General features: G+C 37.7%; 1 protein-coding gene across 1 annotated transcript in view; it reads left to right on the top strand.

The window, feature by feature from the left end:
- ADK (adenosine kinase) overlaps positions 1-19,508 on the top strand; it is a 303,687-nt gene that overhangs the window by 128,640 nt on the left and 155,539 nt on the right. Inside the window, exons 4-5 of the mRNA XM_009277647.2 lie at positions 11,857-12,029; positions 17,563-17,671. Of these exons, the coding sequence (XP_009275922.1) occupies positions 11,857-12,029; positions 17,563-17,671 (282 nt within the window). The remainder of the gene's footprint in view (positions 1-11,856; positions 12,030-17,562; positions 17,672-19,508) is intronic.

Below are 19,508 nucleotides of genomic sequence, written 5' to 3'. Positions count from 1 at the left end.
GCCTTCTGGGCTGTGAGCACACATTGCTGGCTCATGTCCAGCTCTTCATCCACCAGTCGCACCACTCAGCTTGGTGTCATCTGCATCATGGGAGTTGTGTGGAGTGTCTTAACCGCGCTGGAATTCAGGAAAAACAAATTTAAGAGCAATTTGCCGTTCTTTTTCAGAAGTACACAGCAGTTGGCAACTAAATTAACTGTTCTGTGAAAACTATTTGAACTTACTAGAGTGTTTGAGCTATGTGCCAAAAAATTCAGGTAGTGCCAAGTGCTGCTTTCAACTGCACATAATTATATGTGATTTCTGTCATGCATTTTGTTAAAATAAAAAAAAGAAGTTCAAATTTGTTACAATCAAATATAAAAATGCCATGAAGGAAGGAGTGCCTCAGTTTAAAAGTAATCAAAAGCTGTAATAAATAATTGTATTTTGCTATTTTGTTTGATATCTTGGGAATCAGAATGGAGTATCTTTACAGCTTATGTCAAAGAGAAGCCTTCTTAAATTATTTTGACAAAGGTATTGCTTGTGTCCCACCACAGCAAATCTAAAGGCTTTACGGATGAAACTGGCAAGGGGAAAAGTCATTCTTGTGAACTGGAGCAAATACAATACAGTATTTATATGCCTAAGAAATTAAGAAATAGGAAAAATAAGATCATTGACATTCAGTTATTGGTAAATAGAATAAAAAACATTTATTTACATGAGTGGATAATATTAACTACTGTGGAGGAACAGCATACCTTCTCTCCCCTAAGTGGTTAGCAAAAGCATCTGGCGTAGGGGCTTGAAGAAGTTCTCTGCACTGGGCTACAAAATTTCCATCCCAGAAGTCCTGGAGGGAAGGGAGCTGGAGCCGTGCAGCACACATGGAGTGAGCCCGGTACAGCGCACCTCCTTCCCGCCTGTGCCCAGCGCAGGTGGCTGCTGTTTGCGTGGGCAGTCCTGGGCGCTCCGACTGCGTCCGGCTTTCCGCAGGCGAGCAGGGGGATTCCAGGGCACGTGCACAGGGACTGACAACTTCGAGAGCTGTTGAACCTCCTCTGCAGATGAACTGCCCAAATGGAGTGTTACATGCGACAGCCGTTTGTCCAGACTTCTTGATGTCAATAAGCAAGAAACAATAAGAAATAAGTCCTTATCGTGCAGTTAATATTCTGTATTGATTTTATACCTAGTTGGTACTGGAATAAGAAGCTGAAAGGTAATTTAGAAATGTGAATGTATATACTTCACCCAAAGTTTCTTGTTCCTTTCTGAACTGTTAAAGGTAAGGCACCAATGTTTGTACACATAGCCATAAACATAATAATGGATTTGTTTCAGTAACATAAAGCATTATAATTTTGAGGAAGTGAGTACTTTCTGCTGGGAATACTATGGCAATTACTTTTATTATTTTGTGAGAGCGTGTATGAGTTCTCCTCCAAATCATTGTTCACACACACACTGTGGATCCAGTATTCCCCTGGAATCTCAGCCTGGTCTGTGTGCCGATCAGAGCCTTTGGTGGACATAGAGCATTTCCAACTAAATGTGGTTGGAAGTCTCGCATGAGGAATCCAGAGGCTTTCCTGAGAATTGCCCATCCTAAGGCAATCATTTTTCAGTTGGTTCACGTTTTTATTCCTTAGAAGAGGGATCATTCCTTAAGAATATTGAACCTTGGAGGAGGCGCATTTCCATGTGGAACTGTGGATGTAGCATATGGGATAACGCTTAGGAGAGGCCAATTCGGAAATATTAATTCCTAATGGGGTCGACTTAAAGCCTAATATCACCTTTCCAAAATATTGTCTTGGTCATTCAGAGGGCTCCTCGTCTAGTGAGAGAAAGCCTTGAAGTTAGAGGAGAGACATCAGATTTTTTTTTGTTTGTTTGTTTTTTGTTTTAACTTCTGTTCTCCTAATCTCTTTTGGCTTCTTTATTAACTCTGGAAGAAATAAACTTCTTATCAGCTTTGGTGGAATGCTCCACCACAATACTATAAGCCTTGCTGTACATATACAATAAAGTTTAGGCTGATTTTACACCCTTTGCGACTGGGTAGGGTTGTTGTGGGTTTCTTTGAAAAAAGATTGCAATTTAATAGTGCTAATCCCATCACTCGTGAACTAGTTTGGAGCTCCTGGAACATTTCTTCCTTCGCATTCCTATCAAAAAACAGTTAGAATCTGGCTAACTACTGAATTTCTACAGCAATGCTGTTAGTGCTAAGTGACAGCTAATTAGTTGCTTTCCTGACTTGATTGTCTGCCTTTGTGGCGTGGTGTGACAGGTTCTTCTTTAGGCTCGTGATTACAACCTGTAAACATGTTCTGTTACCTGTAAGCTGTATCTTGATGTTTATATGAAACCCATCAGTTTCTAGTGGACAATTCTGATTTTTTTTTTTTCTTTAAATCTAGATTACATATCCCATTCCTTCAGAACAATGAGGTACTACTGAATAAATGCCATAGTGTCAAAAGTCAGCTCACCCTCCGGAAAAGCCCAGGCATCTTCAGTGACATCTCTGAGGGATGTCTCTGTTCAAGCATTTTGTAGATTTTCCCACATGGAGATTATCTACCTTCTCCCTTCCCTGCCCACCCCTCCGTTAGGCCTTTGGTGCAGTATCTGGGCATGATGCATAATTACATTGAGGAGTTTTAGAGTCAATGTCTTCCTACAACTACTAGGTAAACTGTTAAGGTTCAGATACTACTTGGAGTCAGCCAGTGTGGGAATGAGATGTGGAAATCAACAGTTAACTGAATAAAAATGGCAGTTATTTAATAGTAACTGAAAATTCCTTGAAATGTACTTTCTGTAGGCATGTTTGCAACTAGACCTTCTTTCTCTTTTGACCAAAAAGATTGGGATTTGGAAATGGAAGGGGGAAGTACGCTTCACATTATCCACTAGTTGCTGTGGCAACATAGATGCATAATTTTAAAGGCAAGCATTTCTCAGCATTTGGGATAGATAACATTTTGTGTCTTCTTGCTATTTCACATTGAGAAATAGGATTGTGATTCTTCAAGTTCTTGTAATTATCGCACATTCACTTGAAATATAATGTATGTTGTATGTTATGTTTGTTAAAACGTATAAGAATTTATAAATTAGTAAAAAGGGTGATCTCTAGTTGCTTGGGAATGCTTCATAAATGAAAGGTTTGCTATTACAACAAAAATTATAATCTGTGTTACTAGAGCTTTGGTAAATAGTTTAATGCATTGGGAATTCTTGACAACAGATAGATGAAGACCTGACACTTTAAAAAGTCCCTTGCCTTAACTGCTTTCTAACTCCAGTAGTCAAAAGCTGTTAAGCTTTAAGTGCTCTGTCATATTTGTGGGCTTTTATAGCAAAGAGTAGAGCAGACAGCAGTGATGATGGAAAACGATGGTAGGTAGACTTAAAATACTATAAAGCATAGAGACAATTGTATGTAATGCCTGGAATTGAAACCTTTTTGAATGAAATGATCGGCCGTATGTGCCACCCTTATGGACCCTGTAAGAAGAAGAGAAGAAATGTACCCTATTGCTAACTGCATGAAATTGCAGCGTTAGGAGATATTGACCAGATGTTTCAATCTCAACAAATAGCTTGTTATGTGACTGAGTGAAAATCTCTCTGCTGCTTTGATCACATACACCTTAAAGGAAGAAGTAATTTAATAGAGGCTGTCAAAGTTCATCATTGTCAATAAACTTTGACTTGACCTTTGCCATCTGTTTTTGATACTATTGCTGATAGAAGCTGATAGGCAGCTGTTTACAGTTTGTGCTTTATGAATTCTGTGCTGCCAGACAATGAATCAAGTCTCTTCACTTGTGGATTTTTTGCTGTCATTCTGAGTGTGGGTGTATTCATTGAGACTGCACATCATCTAGCAGGGGAGTGAGAGTGACATATGCATGCATTTTGAAAAGGAAGATTTGTTTTAAGGTTATAGATATGCAAAATCATATGTGAAATATCCTAAAATGTCACTTTGCAACAATATCAACTTCACTTACAGGTTAGTACTTAAATACATACACAGTGTTTTACACTGGAGAATTTTAAGGCATTTTTAAAACGTTTATCAGTCTTCCCTATATCTCCATGAAGTGGGAGCTAATTCTTTATGGGTAGAATAGGCTGAGGCATGGTTAACAGAAGTGTACAGTTGCCCAATGAGTCTGTCTTACTGTACCCAAGTATGATGTTCCATTTTCATGTTGTTAATATGCTTCCGTTAACAGCTTAACACCGCAGCTTCTAGCCACAGAGTAACAAGACTTTTTTTTGGTTGTACTTTATTTGCCACTTTGCCGTGTTTCTCTCACAGTGTTCAACAAGGAAGTTAGTATCTTTGAGTTCTTTTAGTGATAAAGGTACTCTTAAACCTTACCTCGTGCATAGCTCTGTAACGTTAGCGAATTTCTTAATAAACAGTTGTATACACTGAAACAGCTGCAGAAGAGTTCCAAGTAAACCTGGAATTCTTACTGTTGTGACACCCTTCATGTAACTGTCATCTGAGTGATGAAGAACTGGCATGACCAGCCCTGTTTTGTAGGTGTGTCATCTTTTACCTGGTTTTGAGAAGGGACCTCATTAATGTTGCGGAAAGGGAAAGGGAGTGACGCATCGGATCAAACTAGAAGGAGGTGCTTGATGTCTCAGGTTCTGTGCTTCAAATGGGGAAGGGACATAAGGCCGGCTGCGGTCTCAGTTATGTGCCTTGTAAGGTCTTGCAGGAGACATTCTGCCTTTGGTCTCAGATAACGTATATTGAACTTCCGAAGAGAGGCTGCAGCACTTCAGGTATTTGAGGCAGAACTGTAGCATTGTAAATACAGGATAAGAGGGTGATGGACTAAGGAATATTAGAATTAGGTGCCAATATTTAAGGGGCGGAATAAAAGAGAGAGCTACCTTTTGGCCACATTGAAACTTTGGAATATGGCTACTCCATGTTTAACTGCAGAAAATAAGCTTGTATTTCCTCATACAGCAAGAAGCTTACAAACTAGACTAAAAATAAAACAGCGGACAAGTAGATGAAGAGCAAGAGGGAAAGAATAGGAAATGGAATACAAAAGAATAGCAGCACTGAAAATAGTTATTTGGATTATAGATTTTGTTAAGAGGCAGTTTGTTAGCTTTGTGTTTTTAAACGTAGAAGTGAATGAAGTACTGCTCCTGGATGATTAATGTTTTGATAAACATGTTAATTTGAAAAGCTATGGCAAAACACAACTTGTGGTGCCACACTAAAACTAGTAGATATTCCTGTGCAGAGATTTAGATAGTACATGTTGAACCAAATCCCGGTAAGATGTAGATACTGGTCTCAGTGCAAGGCTTTCACTAGTCTTTTCCTTTAAAAAATATTATCACTTTTATCTCATTTGACTGGAAGTTGCTTGAGGGTGTTGTCATGTATTTTAACAATATCACTTCCTTATGCAAGATTTGGCAGCTTCAGCTAATGGTGGAAGAATTACTGTACAGGACATGGGGCTCCTTTTTGCAAGCCTGCTTTTATAAAGATAAGCTTATTTTTTCCTTTTCCATTTTTTTCTTATATGGCCATTATGTGATAATAGCTGTTGCAATCTTTAAATGTTGATCAATGAAAAAAAGGAAAACAGATTGCAAAGGTGTTGGAACAAACCTGTAGTATCTCATCTGTTTTCCAGGGTCTTGATGCTGTATTCTCATAACAACGATTCTTGAGTAGGTATACCGCGTCTGCTTGGGATGGAGTTGATTTTCTTCATAGCAGCTGTTGGTGGTTTAGGTATTTAGGACATAGGTGCTGTCTGTGTTTTAGGTTTGTCACCAAAACAGTGTTGTTTAACACAGCAATGTTTTAGCGACTGCTGAGCAGTGCTTGCACAGCATCAGGGCCTTCTCTGTTTTTTCACTCTGCTGCCCCAGCAAGTAGGCTGCGGGGTGGGAGAGAGGCTGGGAGGGGACACAGCCAGGACAGCTGACCCCAACTGACCAAAGAGATATTCCAAGCCATATGGAATGTAGTCAGCAATAAAACTGTTGGGGACAGGGAGGGAGGGGGAGTTTTTCCAAGGTAGCCATTGCTCGGAGACTGGCTGGGCATCGGTCTGCTGGTGGGAGGTGGTGAATGATTGCCTTTGCATCACTTCATCTTGACCCATGCGGTTTTTTTTCTCACTGTTGCGTTTCCAATTCTCTCCTCCATCCCCCCAGGAGGGAGGATTGAGAGAGCGACTGGGTGGGGGCTTAGCTGCTGGCTGGGGTTAACCCACCACAGTAGGGATTTTAAATGATATAGTATGTGTAATGGTAACAGAATATTGCATTCCAGTTGTGCTTGAGGTGTATCACATCATTCACAAGAAATAAATGAGCTCACTTGGAACAGTGACACTGATGTCTTTTTTTTTTTAGGATTGTTTTGCATATTGCCAGGTTTTCCTGTTTTTAGGAGAGAGAGACGTATATAATGATTTAGTTTTTGATCCCACTTTTTCTCTTTTTATCTGTTTTTTTTAAGATGAGGTGTGATGTATTTTCTTTCAGCATCTGAAATATTCCTAAAAATATTCATAAGAGCTTTTTAATGGACTGTGTATAAAATTGGTGATGGGAAATGTCTTAGGGGTACAACAGACTGGTGAAACCTTCTGAAAAGTGTGTGGACTCATTCTAAAATTCAGAAGAAGAGATACTCCAAATAGTGCTCTATAAAAAGAAGCCATTTCTGTTCTGATTTACGAAAAAGAATGCTTCATGAGTAGTTGCTAACATTGTTTAGTTTAGATTTTAGCAAGCATGTTAAGTCTTAGCTAATTTTAGGTCTTTGGAGTCCTCTCCTCTGTGAGCTGCAATTTAAAATAAGATCAGATTTGACAGATCATGCAGAGAAGAGTCCAGCTTCAAATAACGCACTTCAGATGCACTTCAGATGTCTGTATTCAGTGTTAATGAGTTTTGAAGATCCTTCACTGTGAAGGGGCGTAATGCTTCCTGTTGTGTTGTCAGTTCCTAGGCATTTAGGATTCAAGTCTACAGCTGAAAACTCCTGTGTGCAGAAGGTATGTCAGTCTAAGCAAAGCTTCGTATGCTTTGGCATTGTTAGTTTAAGATGACTGGCGGATGTGGAAATGCACTACTGGCTGCAGCTTTAAAAAAGAATTCAGGAGCTAAGGAGTTCAGATGGAGAACAATGTGGGACTGATAGCAAGTGTCTTTGTCAGCCTCCTTGTTCTGATTATCAATGTTGTCCAGTTAACAGTGGCACTTACAGCAAAGCATAGAGTCGGAGTAAAATGAAATAATTTCTGAAGGATCTTTGTTTTAGTCAGAGGGCTATAAAGCTGTCTTAAGCTTCATCAGTATGATGTTTCTTTTTAAGTCTTACAGGATTGTGTACTGAGACCCAGCAGTAGCAAACTTCCCTTTTGCAGGGGAAGTATCTTTGCAACCGGGGAGATAGTGAGGTAAATTAGATCAAGTATTTAGTTTTGCTGCTTTTTGCCTTTCAAGTAGAGGTTCTCCTCTACAGTGAACTTGGCAGGAACAGCAAAGAAAACCTTTGAATACCGATCGAGTGTTGTGATACGGGGTACTGGACTCTGCCCCTGTGGCAGAAGCATAGCATTCTCAAGCTAAATAGGATAAGCTTGGGAAATACAAATCAAAGAACTCAGTTCTCTCCCTTTCTTTCTCTAATTCTTTAAGACCACTGATTTTCTTTCACATAGTATGAAGGGGCATTTTTTGATTTTTTGGGTGTAAGGGACCATTCGGGTAACTCTGTCATCTCATCTTGACTATTGTTCTCAAAAGACAGCATTGGGTAGCCAATCAAAGTCAAGTCCCTTCTAGTGTTGGAAGAAGTGCTTCTAGAAGTGCTTCTGTAATTCAGAGGAAAGGTTGTTTCCAAAGCCGTTTTCTGATCAGACAAAAGTGGGAGATAGGTGTACCACATCTTTGAGTCTGAGGATGTGAAAGAGTGGGACATACTTAACTCCAAGCAGTCTCCCATAGTCACAATTGAATCTTCAGAAGTTTTACTTGTTACCAAGTTTTCTTGGCATCTCAACATCTTACAAGAAAAGACGGTGCTATTCTCTGCAACTGCCACCCACTCCCTGGTACACAAAGGTTCTTACACTTCTCTGATAGCTAAAGCATGCCAAAGAGTTCACCCTGTTAACTCTGATCATGAAAAAACACTTGAACAGATACTCCTACTACTGTGAGCCCAAGTTAGCCTCATGAGGATAAGGAGAGAAGCATTCTGTCACTCTCTAGTGTATCCTTGAGCGGCCAGGGTGCTGGCCTCTTTTGGAAGCGCTGGCTTCAGTATTTGATCATAAGGAATAATGTGCCTGTAGGGTTAGGGTAATCTGATACTAGATGATGCTTATTTTCAAATCAGCCTAATTTTAAGACAGAGTTATGCTGAAGGCAAGAAATAAATTTTAAAAAAAGTTAATATTTGCTTTTAGTTTACCAGGGTGCATACAATAAAAACATAAGGAAAATGCAATCTGTTTAACTCAAGAGAACATCTGAAAGGTGTTCTATTTCCCATGCTCCTTCCTCTGTCACGGATGCTTATCCTAACTCAAAAGGTCAGAGCCTGTCATTGTGTGTACCTGATGTCCAAGCTGCGTTGACAGAAGAAAACTTTAGGATGGACAAACACATTAGATTTCATAAACCACTCTAGATTTTGAATCTCCTTTGTGGTATTCCCCTCCTGAGGCTGTCTTGTTCCTTCATGATAAGTTCCTACTTTTGACACTTCTGTCTTTGGGCCATTAACAGCCTCAAATTCCCTTGGGTGATGGTGAGGATTCATGGTGTGGCCAGGTGCCAACCTCTCCTGACCAGACTGTCAATACAGTTAGTTAATAGCTGCCTCACTGCCTAGCCAAACCCTAGATAATTAACTCATTATGCTAGTGCCTGCTGAGCTGGGTCATTTTCCGTTTCTGTCTAAAGTCTTTTTCATTCAATTAAATCTTGTATTCCACATAAATCTATAAAATGAATTTGCAGTTTATATAACCATATGCCTGGCATTAATGTGTGCAGTTTGTTATTGGCCTTCAACTGATATTAGATGTAATGCTGCATGACTGTTTCATGGTGATAAATGTCTTGTGATGACTGACCCTCATTCCCATTTAGAGTGTTTTAGCCAAAATGTTGCTAATAACAACAATAACAACGGTGTGGGAAGTAGCCCATAGAATCCTGTTTTTTCCATATTGGGTTATTCAAAATTAAACTCCAGTCCAGGGTCAAATTTTTAAAAAAGTGCTCCAGAGTCTCCCTTGGAGATGTTATTTTGTTTCTTGTGTTTTGTTGGGTTTTTTTTTTTACACGTATGCAAAAAATGCCTGCTGTGACTCATACCATTGAAGTTGCACCCTGGGGAACACCACAGAGATATTTCTATAGTTCAGTTTCATCAAGTTTGTAATGTGATGTCTGGTTTTTGCCTTTACTAGTATGTAGCCTTTTAGCTGAGGTAAAGGAGGAACAGTTTGGAGGAGTTCTGCAACTAGCAAGACCTCACCACCGTTATTGTGGGAATATGTGGAGATAATTCCAAGAAGCTGGGAGTATTTGTAACTGGAGATCTGTGATGAGAGGCTCTTTCCAGAAACACTGCTGAACTACTTTTCCATCTTCCTCAGTGTTGCTTAACATAGCTCAGATGTTCAAATGAAAAGAATATCTATATAGTGGGAGTATTCCCCCATCACTGAATTATTGAAACCTGTGTTTTAAATAATCATGAGTATGAGCAGAACCACTGCTTATGGAAGAGGTGGTCTGCACAATATACAGAAGTTCACCTCAAGAAATCCTAGATCATGACTTCTGATTCTGAAGAATAACTTTACTTAAAGTAAGGATTATGACAGTTATATATGGCATGTATCACATCTGAATTCAAGTTGAGCTGCTGCCAATAGCCAAAACTGTGATACTTGAACAGAAATTCTTTTTTCAGAGATGTATGTGAAATATTACTTACTACTGCTCCAAATGTTGTCAGACTTTATATATATATAGGATGGAAAAGTTATGTCATTTGATAAAATGTTGTAAGCCTAAGGTGCAGTTTGAAGTCTTACATTTTTTGAAGAGTTGTTAGGGTTTGATGCTTTGATAAATGCTGTTCATAGTGATCTCTATTAATTCTTGTTATCTGTGAGAGTAAGGCATGCTTTTCAACAGGGACACAAGGCTTCAGGTACTTCTGTTCTTACTGGTGTGGAAATTGGTTCCGTATTTGCTTACAGTAGGTCACAACACCTTTAGTCTTGTTAAGTAACTTGTTCTACTTAAACGTATCTCCAAATATAAAAGATTACTGTTCCTAAGACATCGTAAATGAACACTGTGCAAATGTGTATTATGTATACGCAAATGTATGTAAAATACAAGGATATCGTCGATAATTCTCTTGTTAGGGGGTTTTTTGATTTCTATTAATTTAGAGTGATATGGAATAGAATAGCAGAGCGTATGTAGTGTACATTTCGCGAATGAGAGATTGAATGCTGCCACCATCTGACGACACAATCTTTTTTGTCCTTAAACTTCATATATATTAAATTGCTACAGGAAAGAGGCCTTGCAACTTTTGTCCACCTTTGCCTCATTAATGAGGACTTTTACATGACTGAAGATTTTTTCTTTTTTTTTTCTTTTTTTTTTTCCCCCTACCCTGGAGCTGGAAGTAATAAAGATGTGACTAAGCATGTATTTGCAACTCAGTTATTTGACCTTTCTACAACCCACAGCTACCACTAATGCTACTTTGTAATGGAGACATTATCGTTTATTTAAATCTTGATTAGGAAACAATTATAAGTAGGGTTTTAGTATAGCAGTAAATTGATGTAGCCTTTAATTCATACTATAGATTGAGTGGATAAGCTTTCTGACTGTAATTAGAGTGAATTATAATGACTTCAGTTGGTTGACTCACCACCAGCAGAGTAGGGCCTATGATTGTTTCTTCACATTTATTTTTTTTAGTTCACTCTTGATTTTACTTTCTTGCTAAATGCTATTTTTTAACTTAATACAAAATGGAGTTACATTTACAGTTGAATGATACATACTTTGTCTTAATAAAAGAGGAGCTTTATGAAATAACCTGGCACCTTAGCAACACTGTGCAGCTACGCTCTTTCTTTACAATTCAAGTGACAGAACTGCTCTTAATAAAGTTGGAGATAGATATTTTAATGCGTGGTTTAACAATGTAAATGGGGAGCATTTCCTTTTTTGTATATAATTAAATGGTAGACACAAATGGTTATTTTCAGTACCATTTAGTTTTTGTATGTATTGTGAATGTTGCACAATGTTTCTTCTTAAGGAAAACAATTTTTTTGAGAAACCTATGTGCTATCTCTGGGTTTGGATGGGGGGGGGTTGTTGTTGTTTTTTGTTTCTTTTGTCTTTTCTACAAATTTTCTTTAAAGATACCATACGCTGCTTGATTAAATGTAAGTGTAGGGGCATCTCCATGAGCAAGGGAACTTCTTTTGAAATACCTTGTAAAAACATACTAATGTATTTGATAGTGAACTACGTGTATTTAAGTTTTACATTAGGTATTAAATACTCAGTGGGATCATTAAGGGTAAATTTTTTTTATTCTTTGCCGACCTTCCCTCCCTTGATGTACCAGATGTTTTTTACTTCAGGCATAGAAGTGTTCTGTGTGTCACAGTGCTCTGTAGGCACAGAATTAAATATGGCAAGTGGAGAGAAAAAAACGACAAAAAATAATATACCGGGCATGCTAACTTTTTATGTTGTGCTTTTTTTTTCTCCCCTGTCAATCTGCAGTGGATGATTCAGAGCCCTTACAAAGCTGCAACTTTCTTTGGGTGCATTGGCAAAGATAAATTCGGAGAGATCTTAAAGAAGAAGGCTGAGGAAGCTCATGTGGATGCCCATTATTATGAACAGAGTGAAGAACCAACAGGAACCTGTGCTGCCTGCATCACTAGTGATAACAGGTCAGGGGCCTTTGATATTTTCCTAAGATATAAATGCAATCGGCATAGTGTGTGGAGCCTAATTTGTTTGGAATATTTGGCCTTGAAAAATTGTGATCTGAATGATAAAGAAAGTATTAGCACTGGTTTAAGACAACACAGGACTGCCTGGCTCATAGTTTGGGACTGGGCAGTGTTAATATACTTTTAGAGAACAGAAGTTGTACTATGGCAGAAAAACGTGAGATAATAATATACTACTACTTTCTGAACTTTATAGCTTCCAGTTGCTCTGGAGAGAGAAAATGTGTGGCAGACAAAAATTGGTTATGCAGCCTATGTGAAAGCTGATTGGCATGTAAGGCATATACTTGGTTGGCAAGTGAGGAATACACGTCATAATGTGTTTAAAGAGGATAGGTGTCAGCGTATAGCCTGATTGAAAGGGTTAATTTGATTTTATACAAGAGGAAGAAAAAAACTTTTTTTTTTGTGGTTGTTGCACTTGTTGAGAATTTAATCTGAAAACTAATTCTGTATGTCTACATCTTAACAATTTCTTCTGAATTTTGTCTTTCATGTTTTCATTTGCTACTTTTTTCAGATGGTCTTTGCTGTATAAAAAAAAAAAAATCACTTCTCCAGAACTCTCTGATATATTCAACTTTTCTTATATTTGTAGACTATGAACAACTCTTTGTGGTATTTTGTATGGTTTCAGAGCATTGCATAAGTAAGAACCCGTTTATAGAGTGATTTATTTTGGCTATTGTAATAAAAGAATTTCAGAAAGAGACAATGAAGACAATAGGCATTTATCTTGAGGATGTCCCTTTGCTTTCTTCTTTCTCCCTCCACCCACAACACTTGAACTTATGTACTACTTCTTTGCTGATTACCTCCTGACGATTTTTTTGAAGGTTTCAAAAACAGCCAGTCAGGTCTGCTTTAATCTTGAGATGTCACCAGCACACACCAACCCTCCCTGATTTCTGCCAATGTCTAAATTTTCTGATACTAGATATTGAAACATTAATGAAAATGGTATCGGTTACCCTGAAGAATATTTTCTTTTTGGCTCTGAATAAGAGCAAAATATCTGTCGTCATTCTTTTTGGTTACCCTCTGTGGCTTTCGGTGCCATTAACCCTGAGGAACTGCTCTTTCCCTTTCAAAGCAGTATCAGGAGTTAGCAGAATTTATTAAGGTAAGATAGCAGTCCGATAATTAAAATCCACACCAAACTTCCTGAGAAGCTGGTGAATATTTTGGGTAGAATAGAAAAGGCAATAGGCAGCAACATGAACTGAACTGAGAGTCAGGGGAGGGAGAATTTTCCATATACTATGTAGAACCCTGGAAAAATTTTAGTTAGAGCGGACATCTGTTCCAAACCCCTGCAGAATGCAGGACCAACTTCGAAGTTAGATCAGGTTTTTCAGGGCCATGTCCAGCTGGATTTTGAGTATCTCCAAGGACAGAGGTTGCACAACCTCTCTGGGCAACCTGTTCCAGTGTTTGACCACTCTTCATGGGAGAAATTCTTTTGATGATACCTAGTTGGAGTTTTCCTTCTTCCAGCTTGTGTCTGTTCCTTCTTGTGTCCAAAAATAGTCTGGCTCCATCTTCTCTGTAAACTTTCATTAGATATTTGAAGATGGCAGGAAGGTGTCCCCTTAGGTACCTCTTCTTAAGGCTCAGCCAAGCCTTTCTTAATTTAAGTGTTCCAGCCCCCTAATAATCTTGATGGCCCACTGCTGGACTCACTCCATGATGTCAGTGTCTTCCTTGTAACGGAAAGCTCAACACTGGACACAGAACTTCAGAGGGGGTCTGGAGACCAGAACAGAGGTTTTCCTCTGTTCTGAATATATCACTTCCTTTGTCCTGCTGGCTGCATGCTTGCTCATTCATATAGACCAGAATGTGATTAACCACCTCTGCGCGGATGTAGCGCTGACTCGTGTTTCAAGCTTGGTCCACCAGCATCTCCATGTCCTTTTCTGCAAAGCTGTGTTGTATCCTGTCAACATTCAGCCTATATTGTTGCATGGGAGTTACTCCATCCTAGTTGCATGACTTTGCATTTGCCTTCAAGTTTTCTGTCAGCCCAATTCTCCAGGCTTTTGAAGATCCACTGAATGACACAGTCCTGTTCTCCAGCTTATCAACCTGTCCCTCCCAATTTAATGTCATACATAATGTCTTACTCTCAGGAATGAATGTACATACTCAGTGGAGGACAGAAATTCATTCATCTTCATCTGGAGTTTTGACATTAATTATGTCTACAGACTTCCCCCTTCATCTCCAGGATCCATATTCATTTTTTCAAAGAGAAGACAAGCAATAAAGACGTTTCTGCTCTGTGATTCTCTGTCTCTTCAGTGACATAGTATCTGTGTATGCATCCTGTAGCAATCACCGTTTCCTAGATGACATGATGGGAAACCGAAGTCAAGACTGTCAATAGACATACATTGTGAATTCAGGAAAAATATGTGCATCTTTTGCCATGCATCTCAATGGCATTTAAAAGTTTAGGTAAATTTATTCATAAAAATGTCTGCAAGTACTTCTTTAACTTATTAAGCGGTGTTTTTGGTTTACTAACATAAAACACTTTTCTCTCTTAATATCAAATGTTTGCTCAAATACTAGAGGCAGTGGCTTCATCTCAATCGCTGTTTTAGAACATGCTTGAGAGTGTGCAGGGAGTACATGAGACTGACTTCCCGCCTTGGGAGACAGAAAAAAATGGCCAATGGTTGCTGCTAAAGGCTTTATTGTGCAACCCCCCCTCTTCTGGTGAGAGCAAGTTTATTCTCAATCTTTAATTACCCTCTGATTGTTTCTTGGTTTTCAGCATTTTCTGTTTTTGTAAGAATCACTTCAACCTGGCCCCAGTTGATAACTCTGTTTATTGATTAATCTCTTGTCCCAATTGAGGTACGTGCTAACTGCCTTCTTCAGGTAATTCAGCTTTCTTGTCTCTTTTGGAGGAGCTGGCTAATAGCACTCCTGGTTTTCCCAGTAAGCGGCTGTGTATATTTATATTCCAGATGCCCTGATGTGAATGTTTTTCGTTTCTGCTAAGTCTGTCTAGCTTTTTGCAGAAAAGGGTTCTGAGCTAATTCTCGATTACCACTCTGAATTCTGTAGTTTAGCAATACTAACGCGCTTTGTTTTCTCAGAGCTTTTCAAGAAAATCCTAACACATGATTAAACTCTAAAGTAGTACCTACACTCCGTCATAATCTGTTACTTTGATTTGTGCGTTCTGCTCAGACATACCCAAATGCACAGAGTCTTCTTTAAGCTGTTGATTTGAAGCACTCTGGCTGTCTCCAATTACCGTATTTCACTGGAAAAAAGGTCTACCTTCTCTGTGTCCCACATGCTGAACTTAGTGCTGTTAGACTTACAGTTTTAATTTGGAAAAGCTTCGTGCTTTGTCTTCAGTGTAACAATCTTTTATTACGCATCATGTGCAGAGCACCTCTACAGTTGGATGTAGCCACAGAGAGCTAGGTTTACAGTTTCAGGGGCATGTGATAAGTGAAAGGAAACATAGAGAGAGTCTTTGCTTAGTTTCCTGGAATGTAATTGCTTTTCACTTAGCAACATACGTAGGCAGACAAGATTTTTCAGCTAGGTCCTTGATGGATATTTAGGGTTTGCCAAAACTGAAAGATTTAATTTGCTTTTTAAATTTGGTTTACAGAAAATTACCACAGTTATGCACATGTATTTCTTGGATTTATTTGGTTTTCCTGTGGATTTCTTGTCATCGAAATGATAATATTCATCAAGAATGAAACTTCTTGCCCTGTTATTTGTACTGCTACAGAGGCTTGGTCTATTTGTTTATACTTTTTTTTTTTTAATTTTCCAAATTCACATTAGTTCTTGTTGCCTTAGGCTCTAGAATTAAAGAGATAAGCCCCAAGAATATTCCTGGGATGAAATGACACAGAACTGTGCTATGTATTTTGATATATTCAGAAAAAGTTCGTCTGACTTTTTGTTTTAATTTTTATATACTTGATCTGTTTAACTTACAGGGATTGTCAATGATGAGTGCTTCAGGAATTTTACAGGGAGACTTGGTTGCTGTCTTCATAAGAGATTCTTCTGGGCTTTTGTTTGTTTTTTACTGAATAGGACAAACAGAAATGGTGATAGTGAAAAGATGCTGTTTTGAGGCGGACTACATTTTCAAGAATTCCTAGTTTACTTACCTCCTAACAGCTGTACATGGTACTCAGTCTGGATGCAGAAGCATAACTCGGTAGAAGCAGACTAGCAATTCACTCCGACCGGTTGCCTCTGGATTGTAGTAGCATTTATATGGAAAAGGATGATACATACAACATCAATTGTATGCACATTGGAGAAGGCTAACGTTTTCAATAGCCATATGTTGTATGTGTAATTACACATTATTTATCTGGCTAATGTGCTTAAATGTCACAACACAGTGATGCGTTCATGTTAAAGGTGCATCTTATGACTATTAAATCTTGAAAATTAAATTTAAAACTCTGTATGCCAGCATGGAAATCTCTGTTTCCCCAACTCCCTTTCTCTAAATATTGGATGTTATTAAACATTCTCATAATAAAATTGCACAGAAGGATTTGGTCATGGTAGCCAGAGTGGAGAGCTAGTGCATAACCATCTTTTCATGTCCTGTTTTTAGGAGTACATCTGTAAGTTTTGTGTGTTTCATAAGGCTGAATTGAATGACTGAAGAGGAGGATTTAAAATAGAATGTATCTTACATGTAACAAAGTAAATATAATACAAGTATTTTTGTTCTTGCTAATGGAATTTGTGTCCCATGGCTTGTGTTATAACTTGTTAGGAAAGAATTAAGTACAAATGAGTTTTTGGTAGTTTTCCAGTAATACGCAGCTAAGCCAAAGTGTTTTTCTTTAACGATTCATCATCTAAAAGTAGCAATGTGACCCTTTTTCATTTGCTAAAGGAAAATATGAACCTAACAGGGGGAAAAAACCTCAAACAAATCCCTTTTTAAATAATATAACTATTCATTGGAAAATGATAAAGGCAAGACATACATATCCATCAACTTTCTGGTTCTAGTGAGGGAAAATAGTTTTCAGAAGATAAACTGGATTAGCTACTTTCCTTTAGGTGTTAGGTACTGGAAGAGTTTTAATGAAAATCTGCAGATGCTATACTGTACAGAGGGAGTTGATCACAAAATGCAACAAAGGTTGATTCTAAGCAAATGAAGGCACGTGAACAGTGTAACAGTGATAGGTTACATAAACTATGTAGCTGGATTTAAAATACATTATTTAATATATGGTTTAAATTTAAATTGTATTTAATGTATGATTTAAAATATATTATTTAAATATTATGAAATGGTCAAATGAAGTATATGTGCTTTATGGTGCTCTTTGTTAATTGCTTTTACGTTCCTTAAGATCTTTGATTATCTTCGAGAAATTTTGTTCTTTGAGACAAATTTCCAGTAGTGTTAGTTAAAGAGGATCTAATGCCTGGTTTTAATCACTTTCAGGTCTCTTGTAGCTAACCTCGCTGCTGCTAATTGCTATAAGAAGGAAAAGCATCTTGATCTGGAGAAGAACTGGAAGTTGGTGGAAAAGGCCAAAGTTTATTATATAGCAGTAAGTTCAGCTTCTTTCAAATTGCTCAAATTTGTGTTACAACATTGTGAGGTTTAAGCAATGAGCATGTCTGTTGCATATGGTTTAGGATGATTTTGTAGGAATACAATGAAAGAAAATGCTTCAATTTCACCATAGTTCAATTTCTTCAACTTTAAATGTACAAATGTAGAAGTATGTTTTAGTTGTGCGCTTTCTTGAATTAGTGGGAAAAAAATCATAACAACTAAACATATTTTCAGAGCTTTTGTAGTAGTGCATCAAATTTACATTTCACATTTTCTAGTAAATTGTTGTGAAGGATGCACAAATTATGTAGAAAAACACTATTAGCATAATTATTCACTGCAAACAGTTTGAGCTTATTTGTGTGAACAATCTTAATTGCTATTTATTCCATAGTAATTACTACAGCACCTTATAACTCAATATTTCAGAAACAATGATTGTGACAAATCTCTTGAATGTGGGCGGTGGTGCAAACTGATTTTAATGATGAAATCTTACTTCTGGAATAAAGGGGGTTTTGAGGATGGGGCATTAGTAGATTCACAATTAGTATTCTTTTTTTGCCATCTAGAATGAATCAAGCCAGATTAGTGTATTTGTGTAGATTACATCTTGCCTAAATAGAAGTGGTGAATTTCTTTTCATCTTGCTCTCAAGTTGATACGACTGATCAAAATTAGCAAACATAAAACATCTATGACAGATTAAAACCTCATAACATGCATGTAATATATGGATTCTGTATGACAGCTGCTTCCATTCTGCTACCTGAGCTATGTGGGAACAGCTGGTAAGAAGTGTAAAAAATTGATTATCCAGGAGGAACAAGTTCATTGAAAATACAGTTATTTCTTTTAGCTAGCGTTAATGTCTCCTACAGCCTGTTAGTGTGCACTGCTGCAGGCTTTACATGGTTGTTATTGATTCTTGTGTATGGCCAAGACTGCCCCTTTATAACTGTCAAAAAATACTTATAACCTTCTCAGTATACAAAGAAAATGCATCCCACTGCTATGACCATATGTTTGTACTGCAGTTAAAAAAATACATAGGTGCATTGTCTACTCATTTTTTATTTCTGTTTTTCAAGTGTTCCGGGTTTTTTATTTCCCAATAATTATACCTCAGTCTATTCCAAATGCCATGCTTAGGAATTAATGCTATTGGCTAAAAAAATATTGAAAGGCTAAGAATGTATTTTAATTAAAGAAGAAGAATGACAAATGTTGCCAAAAGGTATACTGCACTAAGCTTTTTGTTTTGTTTTGTTTTGTTTTTATTTTACCATGCTTTAATATAATTACCAATGAAGCTTCCAATACACAATTTAGAAAATTTAACCTTAGTGGAGATTCTTCAGGAAAAGTGGGAAACGTTACATGAGGTGAGAAAGAGGTTTGGGGTTTTTAAGATACAGCCTTCATCTTATCTTAGTTCTGAAGCCACTCTTGTGTGTTCAGTCAGTTTGATCACTTAAATTTTGACTAGGTGATTCACTATACTTATTTTCATATATATTAAAAACTGTTGTTCAGATGTCAGTTCTATGACATCCAAGCTTTGACTAAGAGACAGAGAATTATTGTACTAAACTGAAAATAAAACCCAAGATGCGCATATGTAATGGATAAATAAATAACACTGAAGTGCTAATAAATTAGATATTTGCAAAATGGAATTCAGATTAGGGAAACATCTGATTGCAGGAGGAGATCTGTTGGGTAAAGAACCTGGTTCACACCTGTAGCAAAAGCACTCAAGGATGAGTTCATCTAAGATTTCTAGGACAGTGTTATCACTTCAGATCACAGATTACATGTGTAACTGT

The sequence above is a fragment of the Aptenodytes forsteri genome, unplaced genomic scaffold, assembly GCF_000699145.1.
Source record: "Aptenodytes forsteri isolate BGI_AS27 unplaced genomic scaffold, ASM69914v1 Scaffold15, whole genome shotgun sequence".
Classification (NCBI taxonomy): domain Eukaryota; kingdom Metazoa; phylum Chordata; class Aves; order Sphenisciformes; family Spheniscidae; genus Aptenodytes; species Aptenodytes forsteri.
Note: the sequence above shows the minus strand (reverse complement) of the source record. Positions and strands in the feature narration are given on the sequence as shown.